The sequence below is a fragment of the Octodon degus genome, unplaced genomic scaffold (assembly GCF_000260255.1).
Source record: "Octodon degus isolate 3935 unplaced genomic scaffold, OctDeg1.0 scaffold00097, whole genome shotgun sequence".
In the NCBI taxonomy this organism is placed as follows: Eukaryota; Metazoa; Chordata; class Mammalia; order Rodentia; family Octodontidae; genus Octodon; species Octodon degus.
In genome coordinates, this window is record NW_004524673.1 from 8,135,738 (window position 1) to 8,151,608 (window position 15,871).

The 15,871-nt window shown below is 38.8% G+C and overlaps 1 protein-coding gene across 1 annotated transcript in view; it reads right to left on the reverse strand.

Moving 5' to 3' along the window:
• The window catches only part of Phlpp1 (PH domain and leucine rich repeat protein phosphatase 1), a 243,207-nt gene that overhangs the window by 226,865 nt on the left and 471 nt on the right, over nucleotides 1–15,871 (reverse strand). Inside the window, exon 2 of the mRNA XM_023723146.1 lies at nucleotides 14,675–15,871. This exon is cut by the window's right edge and continues 89 nt beyond it. Within this exon, the coding sequence (XP_023578914.1) occupies nucleotides 14,675–15,871 (1,197 nt within the window). The remainder of the gene's footprint in view (nucleotides 1–14,674) is intronic.

Below are 15,871 nucleotides of genomic sequence, written 5' to 3' on the forward strand. Positions count from 1 at the left end.
ATTTTAGGGGAGGGTCCTCAGGGTGGTCAGGGTCTCATTATTAGATTGGACTCATAGTGATTCTCCTGTTTACAGCCTCCCAAGAGCTGGGATTATAGCTCTTGGGATTTAGCTCTGGGTGTACACCACCAGGCCCAGTCTCAATTGCTGTCTCAGTGCACCCCAGGGACAGGGCCAGCATGTCACGCCCAGGGATCGAACCTCTGACCCCTGCACTGGCTTGCAGGTGGTTTAATCTGCTGAGCTATTTGGCCGGCCTTTAGAATCTTAAAAAAAAGTGGAAGGTCAGCTATTATCAGACAAGAATAATAGAATAAACAGATGTAAAGATGCAATTGATATGCTCAAAAACACACACGTGTGAAAATACTAGAGTGAAGCCTAATATTTTACAAAATATTAGATGCTAATAAAAATATATTGAGATTCGACCCAGAGCCCAGGCCTGGTGTGTGAGTGAGACCACCCGGGACCCACCAGATCCTTGTTAGACCCAGAGCCCAGGTCCAGCATGTGAGTAAGACCACCTGGGGCCTGCCTGAACCTCATTCAACCTAGACCCAGCATGTGAGTGAGACCGCGGGGCCTGCCCAATCTTCATTCGAGCCAGTGCCCAGGCCCAGCATGTCAGTGGAACTTCATCTATCAGACAGACCCAGTGTGGAACCCTGCAGCAGAGCTCCCTGCAGAGAGACTAGACTAGAAACAAGACCCACCCAGCTGATCCAGGAGCAGAACATCTTGGGAAAGTGGCACAGCAGGTTCACTCCAAGGGCAGCAGCAGGAAGAAGTGGACCACAGCAGCTAGACCCAAGCCACACCCACCTGGACGAGTTTGGACTTGGTAGTTCCCAACTTGGTGCTAAGGTAGTAACTCTACCAAAGCTCTACACAAAATGACAAGGGGAAGAAGCAAAATACATTCTCAGGCCCCGAGCCCATCCAGAACAAATGCAGGAGACAATAGCATAGAAGAAATTGGAAATCACACACTTGAAATCTCTGAAATAATAACATCTCAAGTAAAGAAACAACAGCAGAAAGGTATAGAGGAAATCAGATCAGAAATAATTTCTTTTTTTTTTTTTTTTTTTTTTTTTTTTTTTTGGTGGAACTGGGGATTGAACTCAGGCCCTTGGCGCTTGCCAGGGAAGCGCTTATTCCACTGAGCCGTCTCCCTGGCCCCAGAAATAATTTTTGAAGTAAAAAAAGAAATGATAACTATAATGAAAGAAGTACTAAGTGCTTCTAAAGAAGACAATGATTGAAAAAAGAAAAAAGGAGACAGCCGGGGACATAGCTCAGTAGAATAAGCACTTGCCTGGCAAGTGCCAGATCCTGAATTCAGTCCCTGGTATACACACACACACACACACACACACACACACACACACACACGAGGAGAATAGAAAAATATTGGAATCCTTAAATGAGCAATTCAGGAAAGAAATAGAATGCATGAAGCAGATTCAAAGTGCTATACAGGAAATTAAAACCTCAACCACAAGCTGGCAAACCCGCTTGAATGTAAGTGAAAATAAACTTTCAGACCCTGAAGACACCATTGCAGCTAGTGAAAAGGTAAGAAAAAAATCTCTTAAAAACAACTAGGATGCAGGAAAAAATAATTCAACAACTGCGAGATGATACAAAAATGAACAATATAAGACTAATGGGCATCAATGAAAAAGAAGGAGTCAATACAAATGATATTAAAAAAAAAAATAAGGGCAGAAGTAATAGCAGAAAACTTCCCAAATATGGGGAAACAACCTGACATTCAGGTAACCGAAGCAGAACTCCAAATAACATCAACCCAATGAAAACCACACCCAGACATATAATAATAGTCAAGATCCCAGAAATTCAGCACTAGAACAATATACTAAAAGCTGCTAAAGAAAAGAAACAGATCACATCTAAAGGAAAACCCATCAGAATGGAAGATTTCTCTTCACAAACAAGTCAAAAGCATGGAGCAAAGTACTACAAGTCTTGCAAGAAAACAAATTCCAACCCAGACTGATATAACCTGCTAAACTCTTTCAAGTATGATGGAGAAGAGAAAAAATTCCATAACAAAGAACAACTAAAGAATTTCATGATGACAAAGCCAACTCTACACAGACTACTAACAGATATTCTAGGGGATGGGGGAGAAGGCTCAGTAGAATAAACACTTCCCTGGCAAGCGCAAAGGCCTGAGTTCAATCCCTGGTTCCGCAAAAAAAAAAAAAAAAAAAAAAAAAAAAAAAAAGATATTCTAGATATTGTAGAGAGAAATCAAAATGACCACAATTCCACTAATGAGAATGAAAAGAACCCACCAAATAGGGCAAACAACTAAACACAGGAGAAAAAGAGGTATACAAAAGCAGTCTTTCAATCATTCTTTTGTATACAGCAGCAAAATGTTTCCATCAGCATACTCGACAGATGGACTTCTCCTGCACCCTGTGGGTCATGATTCTGTGTGGTCTACAGGGTGGATATCAAGGAAATAGCAGTAGCTCAGTCCCACAAGTGACACCTGGCCACCATAAGCGTATGGACACTGACCATGTCCACAACTTACCAGAACTTTGTGCGATATCCTATCCCCAAAATGTCAGATGTGCTGGTCATGTATTTGCCATTCCAGTATTTATGTTATGTTTTAGTCTTAGTAATTCTTTACTATCACAAAAACCTTTTCTTAGTTGAATTGTTTTGAAATATTTAATTTTTAATTAATTAATATTTAATTAATTTTCTGAATGTTATTTAATCTTAATTTTTGTTTTAAGATTTGTATTGTATCTTTGACTTACAATCTACTTAAAAGACATGGTATGATATCTTCTAGTATTAAAAACTTTTAAAAAAGTATTTTCCATTTTCCATTGACTTTATATTACTTCTTGTCTTACACACACACACACACACGAAAAAATATGTATATAAACCGACATAAGATTGCTACTGTTTTGTAGATATCTTCAATGACCTTTTAAATGGGTTCATCTAATATATTTTACATAGTCCTGAATAACTACCATTTTAAGAGCTCTTTATTCTGTATCCAGGACTATACAGCAACTTCTCTTGCCTTCTGAATTATGCTCTTTGTTATAGGTATTAGAATATTTTGAATGTGTATAACTGGAAAACATTTTACTTTCAGTTTTCAAAGATATGTTTGATAAGTATAAAATTCAATGAAGACAGATCTTTTTTTTCTTTCAGTCCTTTGAATTAATTAGTCTAGTTTCTTACACACTTGCTCTTTTTTTTCCTAATATGGAATAAGATGCTATTTAATTTTGTTCTTCCATTTATTCATTTATTTACTTATTTATTTTTTGCTCCAAATGCCTTCAGGGCAGGTTTGGCTGGCTGGAGTTGTGGGAATCAAACTAAAGCAACCTGAGGCTGACAGCTTTGTGGAAGCAGCCACTTAAAGAACTGAGCTAGGGCCAGGCCCCCTGTTCTTCCATTTAATTTTGTTCTTCCATAGCTAATATTCTTTATGTATATGCTTTAATGATTTTTTCTTTATAATTAGTTTTGGACAATTTCATTTTTGTGTATCTTGGTATGATTTTATTCAAATTTCTTGTGCAAAAGGTTCATTTTTCTTGGAAATGTGGTGCTATAATTTCAACTAAATTCTGAAATTTTAAATCTTTATTTTTTTATTTATTTTTGTGTGTGTGTGTTTTAGTAAAGGGTCTCACTACATAGATCAGACTCATAGTGATCTGCCTGTGTTCAGCCTTCCATAAACTGGGATTAAAGGTACACATGATCACACCCAGTCTCAATCCCAGTCTCAGCACACCAACCGGGCAGGGCCAGCACAACAAGCTGGGGATTGAACCCTTGGCCCCTATGTCTGTGTGAGCAGGCGCTAGAAATTTTAAATCTTCTAACATTTATTGGCTACCCCTTTCTATTTTGAGAATTCTAATTATATGAATATAAGTTTCTTGATTTTGGCACAGAGAGAACTACTATATGACTGATCTGCAAATTCTTATTTCTTCACTTTTATTTTGGACAATTTATATTGTTATATTGTTATATTGTTATTTAAGTTTGTAAATAATCTATTTACAATGTGCAATCTATTATTAATCTCACGCTATGTATTCATTTCAGAAATATTTCTCTAAAATTCACTCTGTCTACATCTTATCTCTCACATTTCAATATTTGCCTACAATTTTTAATATGCTGTATAATTATTGATTTTCAATAACGTTAATTAGAAAAAAAAAGGGGGCCAGGGAGATATCTCAGTAGAATAAGTGCTTGCCTGGCAAGCGCAGGGTCCTGAGTTCAATCCCCAGTTCTGCCAAATGAAAAAAAAAAAAGAGGAAAAAAGAAAAAATTAAAAGAATACAATATAAAATAAATAAATATATACATTATATATTAAAAAGAAATAACAAAATATAGAAAATATGAGTAAAAATATTTTTTAATTTGTGGGTAAGGAAGACCTTCCTAAGGATAGCAGAGACTCAGTGTTAGTGACTTTAAAAACCAAACTAGTTTTCCTAAAAACATCTAGTTTTCTCAAAAAGATCTATAAAGCAGTATAATTTTTTTTGAACTGGGGATTGAACTCAGGCCCTTTGCCAGGCAAGCACTTATTCTACTGAGCCATCTCCCCAGCCCCAAAAAATATGTTTTAAAAAATGTGGGCAAGATATGAACAGGCAGGACCAGCCAGATACCTCAGCAGATTAAAGCACCTGCTTAGGTACATGCAGGGACCGGAGTTCGATCCCCAGCATGCCATGCTGGCCCCGCCTCCAGGGTGTACTGAGATGTTAACGAGACTGGGCAAATGAGACTGGCAGCGCATGCCTGTAATCCCAGTGCTTGGGAGGCTGAAAAACAGGAGGATCACTACGAGTCTGATCTGTGTAGTGAGACCATATAGATCCTGTACTAAATACATTAAAAAGGAAATGGTATGAACAGGCCATCCACAATAACTTACCAATAAATCTGTAGGAAAAAATGTTGAACAAAATTAGGAACTTTTCAAAGAGATTTTTGCCCCCAAAACTATTTACATTACCTATACTCTTCACCCATAAATGTAACTACCATCTCCTATTACCTCCTACCTCAGTACTCAACAGAGAACATATGTGTGCATCTGTGTACAAGAAACAGAATGACTCTGCCAAGTGTAGAAGTATTTATGCAGGAGAGTTCCTTGTTCAAAACTGAATGTCAGCTGCACCCCAGCCATACCAGCTCTCTAAGAGACCATCAAGAGACATCTCTCCTCAGCATCTGGAGTACACATTCAATATGCCAGAGGCAATGTAATTTTACCCTTTTGTACTATGCACTTTAAAACAGTTCCATTCTACATATTAAAAACGAACAGTAATTTCTGAGAAATTAACTGATTCAACAGGTTAACGTCTATGTACAGGAAGCCAAAACTTTAGCATAAAATAAAAATAGAAATAAATTAATGTTATAGGCAATCTCTTACAGTCCTAAAATATCAGGAAATTTGTTTCCAGAGTACACAAACTCCCTTTTTAATTAAAAGAAACAGGACAATTCCTCCTTCAGAGGAGAGGGGAGGGGAAGGGAGAAGAAGGGGAAGAGAAAGAGCAAGAATTCAAAAAGAAAATGAATGAATTCAAAGTAGTAGCAGATAACAGGAGCAGGATAATTCCTCCCTCAGAGGAGAGGAAGGGAGAAGAAGAGAAAGAGGAGGGGAGGAAAGGAAAGGGGAAGAGGGGAGGAGGAGAGGGAAGGGAAAAGAAGGTGAGAAAGGAGAGAGAAGAGAAGACAATAAATTTAAGAGAAAATGAATGAATTCAAAGTAGTAGGAGATCTAACAATACTTTCCAAAGCAATATACAACAAAGATTACTGAACAGAGTTGTTTTAATTTTTTATGTCACACAGGTAGAACTGTGAATATGCACTGGAATAATAAGCTATATGTAATGAATTTGGGATGACATTCAAAAATTCAAAAAGTACTAGAAGAATCAACACTGACTGTCTAGCATACCTTTCCTCAGCCCACTATCCAACATCCTAAGTCCCCCAATTTTCTCTGTACAGTGAAAATATTCAGTGTTCCATTAGATGCTCTCTCCTTATAATCTCGGTAAGAGCCAGGATATAGCTCAGAGGCACAGCACCCGCCTGTCAAGCATGAGATCCTGAGGTCAATATCTACTATCAAAAAAAAAAAAAAAAAACCTCTTAGTGATACGTAAACTCTCAAAAGAGCTGATTAGAATGAAAGAAACTAGGTAAATTCTAAGATAATTAGAAACCATCAAATGTATAAGGCATACAGATTTTTAACTTTCATTATCAATAATAAATTCAAAGACCAGTCAAAAGTTGGGCTTCCTGACACGTGCTCATAATTCCAGCACTCAAGAGGCTGAGGCGAGAAGGATGGCTGAGAGCTGGAGGTAGGCCTGGGTTACAAAGTGAATTTAAGGCCAGTCTGAACTGCATAGCAAGACCCTCTCTAAATAAAGGGAGAGTACAATACTGGAGCTCTTATAAATAAGCTTATAAATAAAAGGTTACATGTTGCTTAGTGGGAGAGCACTTGCCAAGTTCAGGTGAAGCCTGGGTTGGAGTCAACAAAAACAAAAACACCTGCGTACTTTTCTTAATTCTGAGACTGACTTGATCAAAGATCTCGGATCACACACTCAAACATTTATGGGTATACTTTCCATATCTATAGTACATAGATGTTGGGCTAAACGATCTGTGTGGGATCTAAAATCAAAATAAAGCAAAGATTTCATTTTCTTCAAGTGGTTCTCTTGGCTCCAGGCACCAGTAGAGACACGGAGATAAGTTAAAGTCAATTCAGTAGCAAATCTGGATCTCTCTAAAACAGTTATTACAATAAACTTAGTAAAGTGAATCCTGAAGGTAAATTAAGTCAATTTAAGAAAAGAATCTTACTTTCATTTAAATAAAAGACTATTAAATCATCTATTATACACTGAATACTACACTTTGGAGAACAGGTCTAGCAAAGACAGGGTAAATCAAATATAATATATTTCTTTTAATTTCAATCTACCAGAAAAAGTCTGCTTTGGTTGCAATCCTCAGGCTTTCTTGTGTATATCAGATCCAAGCTCTTTCTTTCCCTATAAGAAAAGCTCAGCAGACTAAAGCGCCTGCTTAAGCAGAGCACTGGGGCATGCTGAGAAGGCGACTGAGATGCAGCGATTGTCAGCGATTGAGACTGGGCATGGTGGCGCACGCCTGCAATCCCAGCGCTTGGGAGGCTGAAAACAGAAAATCACTATGAGTCCAATCTACATAGTGAGACCCTGTAGACCCTGTCCTAAATACAAAAAAAAAAGACAGGAGATTTGACCTTTTAAAAATCTAAAAGGTCTTAGAGAATTTAAAACAACTATAACTTTCAAATTCCTAAAAACATTCTCTATATTGGAGCCTCAGTGTTGGAAGAGATCTTAGGCTTGTTCTACTCCAATTCCATTCTTCCACAGATGAGGATATCAAAGCCCAGAATAGTTAAAACAAATACCTAACTTTCCCGACTCTTAGACTTTCTTTAAACTACATACATTTTCTTTCAATCAGATGGTGAGACAAAGGCTTCAAAATCTTTCCCAAAGTTGTGTTTTGAAAAAGTGTTATACTCACTCCACTCAAGACAGACATACAGACAGACACAGACACAGCAACGATGCAGCAGCAGCAGCAGGAACCAAACTCAAAAACTCCAAGATACAGTTCGAACACTAAGGAACTACAAAAACAACTCTTGAAGTATGTGGATGGGAAGAAAAAAAATAATTCCTTAGGAGTACATAGTAAAGGGCAAAAGTAGGCTCTCTGTATAAAATTTCAGTCTTTGGATCATGTTTTCAGAAGTGAACTGGATGCAAAATCAGGTAATAATTAAATATTCAATGAGAACAAGTACAGACCATACTTTCTTTCACTGTATTTAAAAACATGCCCAGGTATCTGAAAAGAAAGCTCCAACATTTGAACATATTATTAACTGAGGCAGGTATGTGAAAAAACTCATTCTTAACTGTTCTCCATCAGATATGAGTCAGAAGAAATAGCACCAAACAAATCTCTTTCCGCTTGAAAAGAATGTGAAAAATAACAAGAAAAGAAACTAATTTATCTCAAACTTCAAAATTTCTGAATAGATTTTTCACTCAATATTGAAACAGTCCAAAACTAAATTATGTTGAAATTTTATTCAATCTTTCAACTTGAAAATGAGACTAAATTGTTTTAGTCAAGCTTCATTTAAAAAGTTTATTCCAAAAATTCTATTTCTTCTTTGTCTTTGTTAAAAGTATTGATACTTCACATTCACAAAACCTAAAAATAATTTCATCCAGGGCATTCATGCTGAGCTGCAATCTCAGTCATTTTTTTTTTTTACTTCGAGACAAGGTCTTGTTAGGCTGCCCAGGCTAGGTTTGAATTGTGATCCTCTTGCCTCAACTGCCCCACAAAGTGCTGGGACAGAGACGTGCACTACCACCCTTGACGTGCCTCATTTTTAATACAACATTTAGGCTACAAATACAGATGCCAGTAGACTGACACCTCAACAAGACTCTTTATCATTACATGCATTGCACCATGTTTTTAAAAATATCAAATACAAAAAATACAACAGGGAAAAAATTATTTCCCTGCGAATAGGGCATTGTGGGATGATTATGCTTTGTTACACTGAACACACAGAACCATACAGCAGGCCAACTCACAGTAACACAATAAAACTATTCTGCCTCTAAAATTAAATCATAATTCTCTATTAATCAGTAACTGTTATTATGCTTGATAAAAGTACAGTATCACACAACTTGAAAGCCCTGCTATTTCAGTTAACCAAATACCCTGAAGTTCTTTTTTTGTTGTTGTTGTTGATCACTACATTGTTTGATTTGAAATTTATTTATTTAATTTTTTTATTTTAGGGAAGGGTCTACAGGGTGTTCAGGGTCTCACTACTAGATCAGACTCATAGTGATCTGCCTTTTTTTTTTTTTTTTTTTTTTTTTTTTTTTGCAAGACCAGGGATTGAACTCAGGCCCTTGTGCTTGCCAGGGAAGCACTTTATTCCACTGAGCCATCTCCCCAGCCCCCATGAAGTTCTTTAATCTATGTATCATTACAGTCTATTCTTTCCAGATCCTTGGGTTTCAGTTTATCAAACTTTCTAAAAACTAGAGCTGGAGGTGCATATAAATCTAGTCAGTTACACACACAGCCTTGGGTCATAAATACCTAATGTCTACAAAGAATCTACATGACCAATTTCTTTTAAATTATACTATCTTTAGAAAAACCAAAGGTAAGTATAAAAAAGGGTTTGCTCTAGAAGCACAGTGAGATAGGCCACATTTAAAACCCTTCATTACTACTGTTCTACCAGATGTATATGATTAAAGGGACAGAATGAGTTTTACAAGGTGAGATGTTAAAGAAAAAATAAAGGCTTTATTTTCCCAGTCTGTTTCACGTATCTTGATAATGTCTCTTCCTCTGTTTCAAAGTCAGGTGTCTTTAAAGGAACAGATTTTCTATTGAGGATCTCTCTACTTTCACACTATAACAAAATCCTTTTCCAGATAAACTGGCATACAACAAAATCACTAAACCTATGAACCCTCATTTGACAGCTGCCTTGATAAATTAATTTCAAAATTGAGATAAGAGATGACTTGGAGAAAAAGGAACACTGCTAACTCTAAGGAAACTTAGGATTGCTCTTGAAGTACACAAATTCACTCACATAAAACAGAAGATATTAATATTAATAGTAGAGTACGCAGCGCATCCAAAATCCCCAGCCATGGGAGAAATACCTGTGTCCGTGCAAGTGTTTAATACATCCCTGAGGACTCAACAGGATGGAAGGTTGAAGAATCAGGGCACACAGCACCAGCTGCTTAACAAAATTCCACAAATGTTAAACAAAAATGCCAAGTGTTGTATGGTTAGAACATGTACAATGTCAGTGAATGTCATATTGATAATAAAACCTAAATTCAGGCTTCAAAGAAGAAAGAGAATGAGAAGCAACAAATACATCTTACATGAAACAATAACTACTTCTGGGTAACTAATCATTTAAGATAATCAATTTTTCAGTTTTCCAGGGTAAGCATGTGCTCAGTCACTGAGTTTCATGCCCTGTCCTTAAGTGACAATCTTACAAGAAGAAAAAGACCTAAATCTTTATACAAACTCATTTACGCCCACCTCCTCTTACTACCATTTATTTTAATGACTACAAAACACCATTTTAAGAAGAAGTATGATGAATATGAAGGTGAAGAACTTACTCTCTGTTATATAACACATGATTTATAAAAATGGTACAAGAGCACACTAATACTAACAAAGCACTATTTAACATCAATGTATACATAATTTGACTTTACAATAAAAGATAAATATGTCCTTTAATGATTGGTGTTTTTCAGTACTTTAAAGGAAATGTTTTAAAAGGGCATTTAAAAAAAATCACAGCCTCACTCTTGAAGTTACACATTTTTCAGGTGAAGTGTTAATTTCTTACTTTCCAAGGAAAATTCAGTTTAACAATTGAGACATGCTTAAATAGGAGAATAAAAGAATTGTGTATGGCTGGGGAGTGTGGCTTAGTGGTAAAGTGCTTGCTTAGTATTTGTGAGAACCTGGGCTCAGTCCTCTTCATGAAAAAAAAAATTATTTAAACTTTACATCAATTTAATTTAAATGTAGTATTACTTGATGCAATTAAATGTTTAAGAACATTAATCTATATTATCTACTATTTGTCAGTCTCAGTTCTGAACATTTTAAAGGTAGCATGATAAAAATAGAATGATTCACATTTTACAGGAAACACCACTCAGGACAAGAGGATAATGTTACTTCATTATCAACAAACACAGTATATTTTTTACTGCTTCCAACCAAGTGAAAAATTCAAATGTAAATGAAATTCACCAGATTCATGAAAAGTGATATGAATTACAAAACAGAAGATCCTAGCTCTATCCTTGGCACTACCAAGGACTGAAAAACTACAAAACCAATAAAAGTCAAGTCGCTGTACATCAGTTTCTCTTTCTGAAAAGAGGACTGACACCAGCTCCTCCCTAATGATGTTTCTGACAGGACAAATACAATAATAATTATGTGAAGGCTTTATAAGATTTCCAAGATAAAATTCAAAGTTTTATAGATGTTATCAAAGCATAATTACAAAAAAAAATGTACTTTACATCAGAAAAAATAAGGAAAGATAAAAAACTCAAACTATAAAAAGGAAAATATAAACAATAAATTTAAAACTGTATTTAAAAGGTCTGTTCAAGCACACACGTGTCACGTGTTCAAACCATGTTACTCAATACTACTGTAATTATAGTAATAAGAACCTGCTTGTCAAATTTACAGCTTAGTGCTGATCCACCCCTTTTTGGTTTCTATGTAGGAAATCATGCAAGGATTGATCATTCCCAGAAGGACAAAAGACAAGATATATGAGAAGGGTAAGAAGATTGTCTCCTAAGCAATCTCAAGGAGTTTCACATGAAAACATCTTATCTGAGGGTCACCAGGTACAGTGCGTGTGTGCTCTGCACTCTGTCAAAACCCTTTCTCCTTGTTACACTTTGAACTGAAACAGCCAGGCTATGCTACACCGGAAAGGTGGCAGATGAAGAGTCAAAAAATATAATTTAATACTGCTCTTGCTCAGAAACTTATGTCAGGTAATCTAAGTCCTTGATTTTTTTTTCTTTTAACTTTCAGGCAAAATTTAAATGTCATATTTGAAAAGGAAACTAAATGTTAACATAATTGGCATACCTCAGACAATTAACTTCTTCAAATAAAAGCATTTCAATTTTGCCATACTTTAAAACAGCTAAGAGAATGGCTTCCTAAGAGGTACAATACAATTTTCAAACTTCAGTTTTCATTAACAACTCCATAATTAGATAGCACTTCAATTTCATTAAAGACTTTGATTTTCTTCTGCCCAAATAAATATTTAACTATTTAAAGCAACCACAAACAGCTTTTAAAACCTTTAAAAATAATCTGAGTCAGGTTATAAACACTCAAATGTAATTGAAAGATGACCCTCAAGAAAACTAAAGCTCTGTGATGGACAACAGTGTACTTTAAAAAGTAGCATATTAGATACACTAGACAGTAAATAATGGGCTCAATTTAAATAAAGAAAATATTCAAAAGAAACATCTTTGTGATCCTTAGCTCCACTCACAAACAAAAACACATACAGCAATAAATTTAAAAATAAGTTATATAAAAATCATAAAAACACATAAGGCAAAGAATTTCCCAGCACTCTTTTAAAGGGTGTAATCAAAATAACAATAATAATAATAATAATAATAATAATAAGCTCTGCCTAGGGAAAGAATTAACTATGACAACAGAACACTCTCCTTTTGAGTGTCACATATTCACTGGCAGATAAAGGTTATTTCTAAGAACTGCTTCAAGCTGGCACAAAACGTTCCCTATATATGAAATCTTGACAATGCTGATCACCTTAGGAGAAGGCCTTTTTGCTCATTAATAACAAAACTTCCTTGCAAAAATTCCAGTGCATGCATTACATGCTTGATTTTCTTCTCTGGCACATATCAGCACATAGACATCTGGCATTTTTAGGCTTAAAGTAGAAAAATAGACATCTTGTAACAAGCATCATCCTTGTAGAACACCTGCCTAGTGGTGGGTACTTAAGGACTAGATACTATGTATATCCTCATTTTATTAGCTATGTTTATGAGCATATACACAGAGGCATACATGTATTTATGTCATGCATACAGAAATAAGGCACTAAGTTCAGAAAGTGACAATTACTGCTTCTTATAAACATTTTAAAAAAAAAAACCGAAGATTAAAGACCACACCAGAAATTTAAGATCTGACCAAAAAAAAAACAAAAAAAAAAAAACTCGTCATTTTTACATTGAGATGTGTTGGAGAAATAAAAACACTGCTTATACTTAGAACACTTTTTTAAAATGTTGGAACACCTACTATATCCTTCTGGATACAGTGACACTTAACAGTGTCACTCAGACACTCTAAAGACAGTCAAAGATTTTAATTTCGCACCTGTGACACCCAAAACCTTCCATGGGATATTTATCAGGATCAGCATTGCGAACCATGAATAGAGGTTGCAGAGCTCTTTTCCTGTTAAAATAAGCTCAGATAGTTTATTTCATATACCTTGTTTTTGTATGTACTTGCCTCCATGTAGTTAGTTCTAAGGACACTTCTTATACACTATTCATTCTCACGCTAACAAAACAAATACTCTCCTTACAAGTGTGAAAGTCATATTTCTGTAATACAGTAATACTTAGCAAATTATATGTCCTAGGACAAAGGGATAGAGTAGTTGTTTAAACATTTTTTTAAAGCCATCTATTTTCAAATCCAAAGGCTTTCTTTGTAAAGCAAAGATTCATCAGAAACCCACTTAAGAACTTCAATAAAACTTAGAACATTTCACTGTGGTTGCTTATCTCAGTGTGGGAGTAAAAATTTCATTTGAAGTGAATAACCTGATAGAACACAAGTTAAACCAAACACATTAAATGGAAACAACAGCTACAGATCAATGGAGTTGCTAGTACGATTTTTCCACCATAACCAACCATCTAAAATCTAAGGTTGCCAAACATTTAATTCTCCTGACTAAATTCCTCTCTCTAACTTAATTCTTATCACTAAGAACTTATCACTAACAACTCAATTTTTCAAGTCAGAAAAGGACACAAACAACTTACAAAGCTCAAATACAATAACCAGTACCTATCAACCTAAATTAATGCCAGCCCAGTCTTTAGCCAAAAGAGAAACACAACATTAGTCACTCCTAGTCAAGAACTTGATCTGGCACTGGGACTGGAGAGGGCTCTGGGTCACATCTGAAGAGACAATAAACACTTAAATTCTTACTGCGAACTCAAGTCCTATGGCAACTGTCAGTTATAAGAAACAGGTACACTATTTTTGTGGAAGACTCAACTTATAGAGGAGACTGAAATAACGCAAAGAAGTGCTGGGAGAAAATAGCACTAAAAGCAAGGATCTTATTTGTCCAGTGGCTAATGAGGACTCCCTGAGTTAAACTGGCAGAGTGGCACAAACACGGGCATAAACTGACAAGGAACAAGCTCATGATGGCACAGACTGTACTTAAAAGTCTAGCAATGGTAAACTGCGGACAGCCACGTGTAGGGAGGGCTGTTGTAGAACATTTTTTGTGGGTCATTTTCCTCTTTTGATATTTTGGGCACGTGATAGTTTACCTGAAATCACAAATTGTCTAAAAGTGGGCAAGCCCAAGGGGGAGCAGACACTAAGAAAGCACCTTTAGTGTTAAGTGTACTCTTTCAGGAGTATGTACCTGCCTCCTGTATCTCCTGGTGGTCAGCTCTCCAGCCTGAGCCCTCCAGATTGAAGGAAACTCGATTTAAAGATCGCTCGATTAATACAGTACTTACATAGATTATGTGTGAAAGCTAAAAAGAATATCAAATGCAGCGGGAACTGAATTCATTCGTGGGCTGCATCCAGTGTTAGATCCCACATGTCAACGTGCCCAAGGCTTTCTTACCTGCATAGAAGCGGATGAGGCAGCCAATCTCCGAGTCCATGCCTTCTTCCTGCACCCTCCAAAGCTCCCCAAATCCTAGCTGGAAGAGGTAGTCATTTTGGATCTGTAGTGGCTTCTCATCTGCCTCCAGTCGCCGGGTGGTCTCGCCGTGGAGTTGCACGTACAGGGTGGGCGGCAGAGGTCCCTTCTCCAAGGTGGATCTGTTCCTCCCGGGGGTCGACAGGGGAGCCCCCGGGGCTGCTGCCGCAGCCTTCTGCTCCCGAGGACCCTCCTGGGCCGCCCTGTCAAGGCCCTCGACGCCCCCCGACACTGTCTGCTGCGGTGGAGGTGGGGAAGCCGTCGGGGAGGGTGGCCGGGACTGGACGGGGCGGCAGGAGCGGTGGGGCTGGCCGGAGTCGGCGTCGAGCTCCTCGGACGACGAGGAAGCGCTGCCGCTGCTGTAGAGGTCCAGCCGGTCGGACACGCTCTCGGCGCTGGGGCTCAGGCTGAAGCTCTCAGTGTCAGAAGCCGCACCGTCCAGACGCCGCGGGGCGCCGGCCGCGGAGGCAGGACCCTCCGGGCGCGGCTGCCCAGGGCTGGAGTCCGAGGGCGCGGGGCTGGCGCGGGGGCAGCCGGCGGGCAGCGGCAGGTCAGCGGGGGGCGCGCGCGGGGCACCCCCGACGGCACCCGCGTCCCGGCCCTCGGGGGGCGCGAGCCGGGGCCTGGCGGCCGTGGGCCCGGGCCCCTGGCCCAGCACCTTCACCACGCCACCGCCTTTGTGGCCCAGCTGCAGGAGGCGGGCGGCCACTTCGCCGGCCGTGGTGTCCAGCGTGCAGAGCACCGGGCGCAGGTAGGCTGAAGCCATGTGGCGGTCGAAGACGTGCACGCAGCCCCGCTGGAGCTGGTTCCTCACCCAGTCGCGGTCCGACGGCTGCAGCTGCAGCAGCTGCCGGTGCTTCACGAGCAGCGTCTTCCTGTCCAGGCTCCGGGTGCAGAGTGACGCCGAGGCCGAGCAGGAGGCGGGGAGGCCGGCGGCGCCCGGGCTGTGCGAGGCGGCAGCGGCGGGGGACAACGACGAGGACGACGAGGCGGCGGCGGCCGCGGACAAATTCCTCTTCAGCCGCCCTCTCCTCAGCAAGAGCGAGTTGGCGCCGCTGACGGCCGCGGACACCGGGGCAGCCGCGCCGGCCGAGGGCTGCGGGGCGCCGCGCCGCCTCC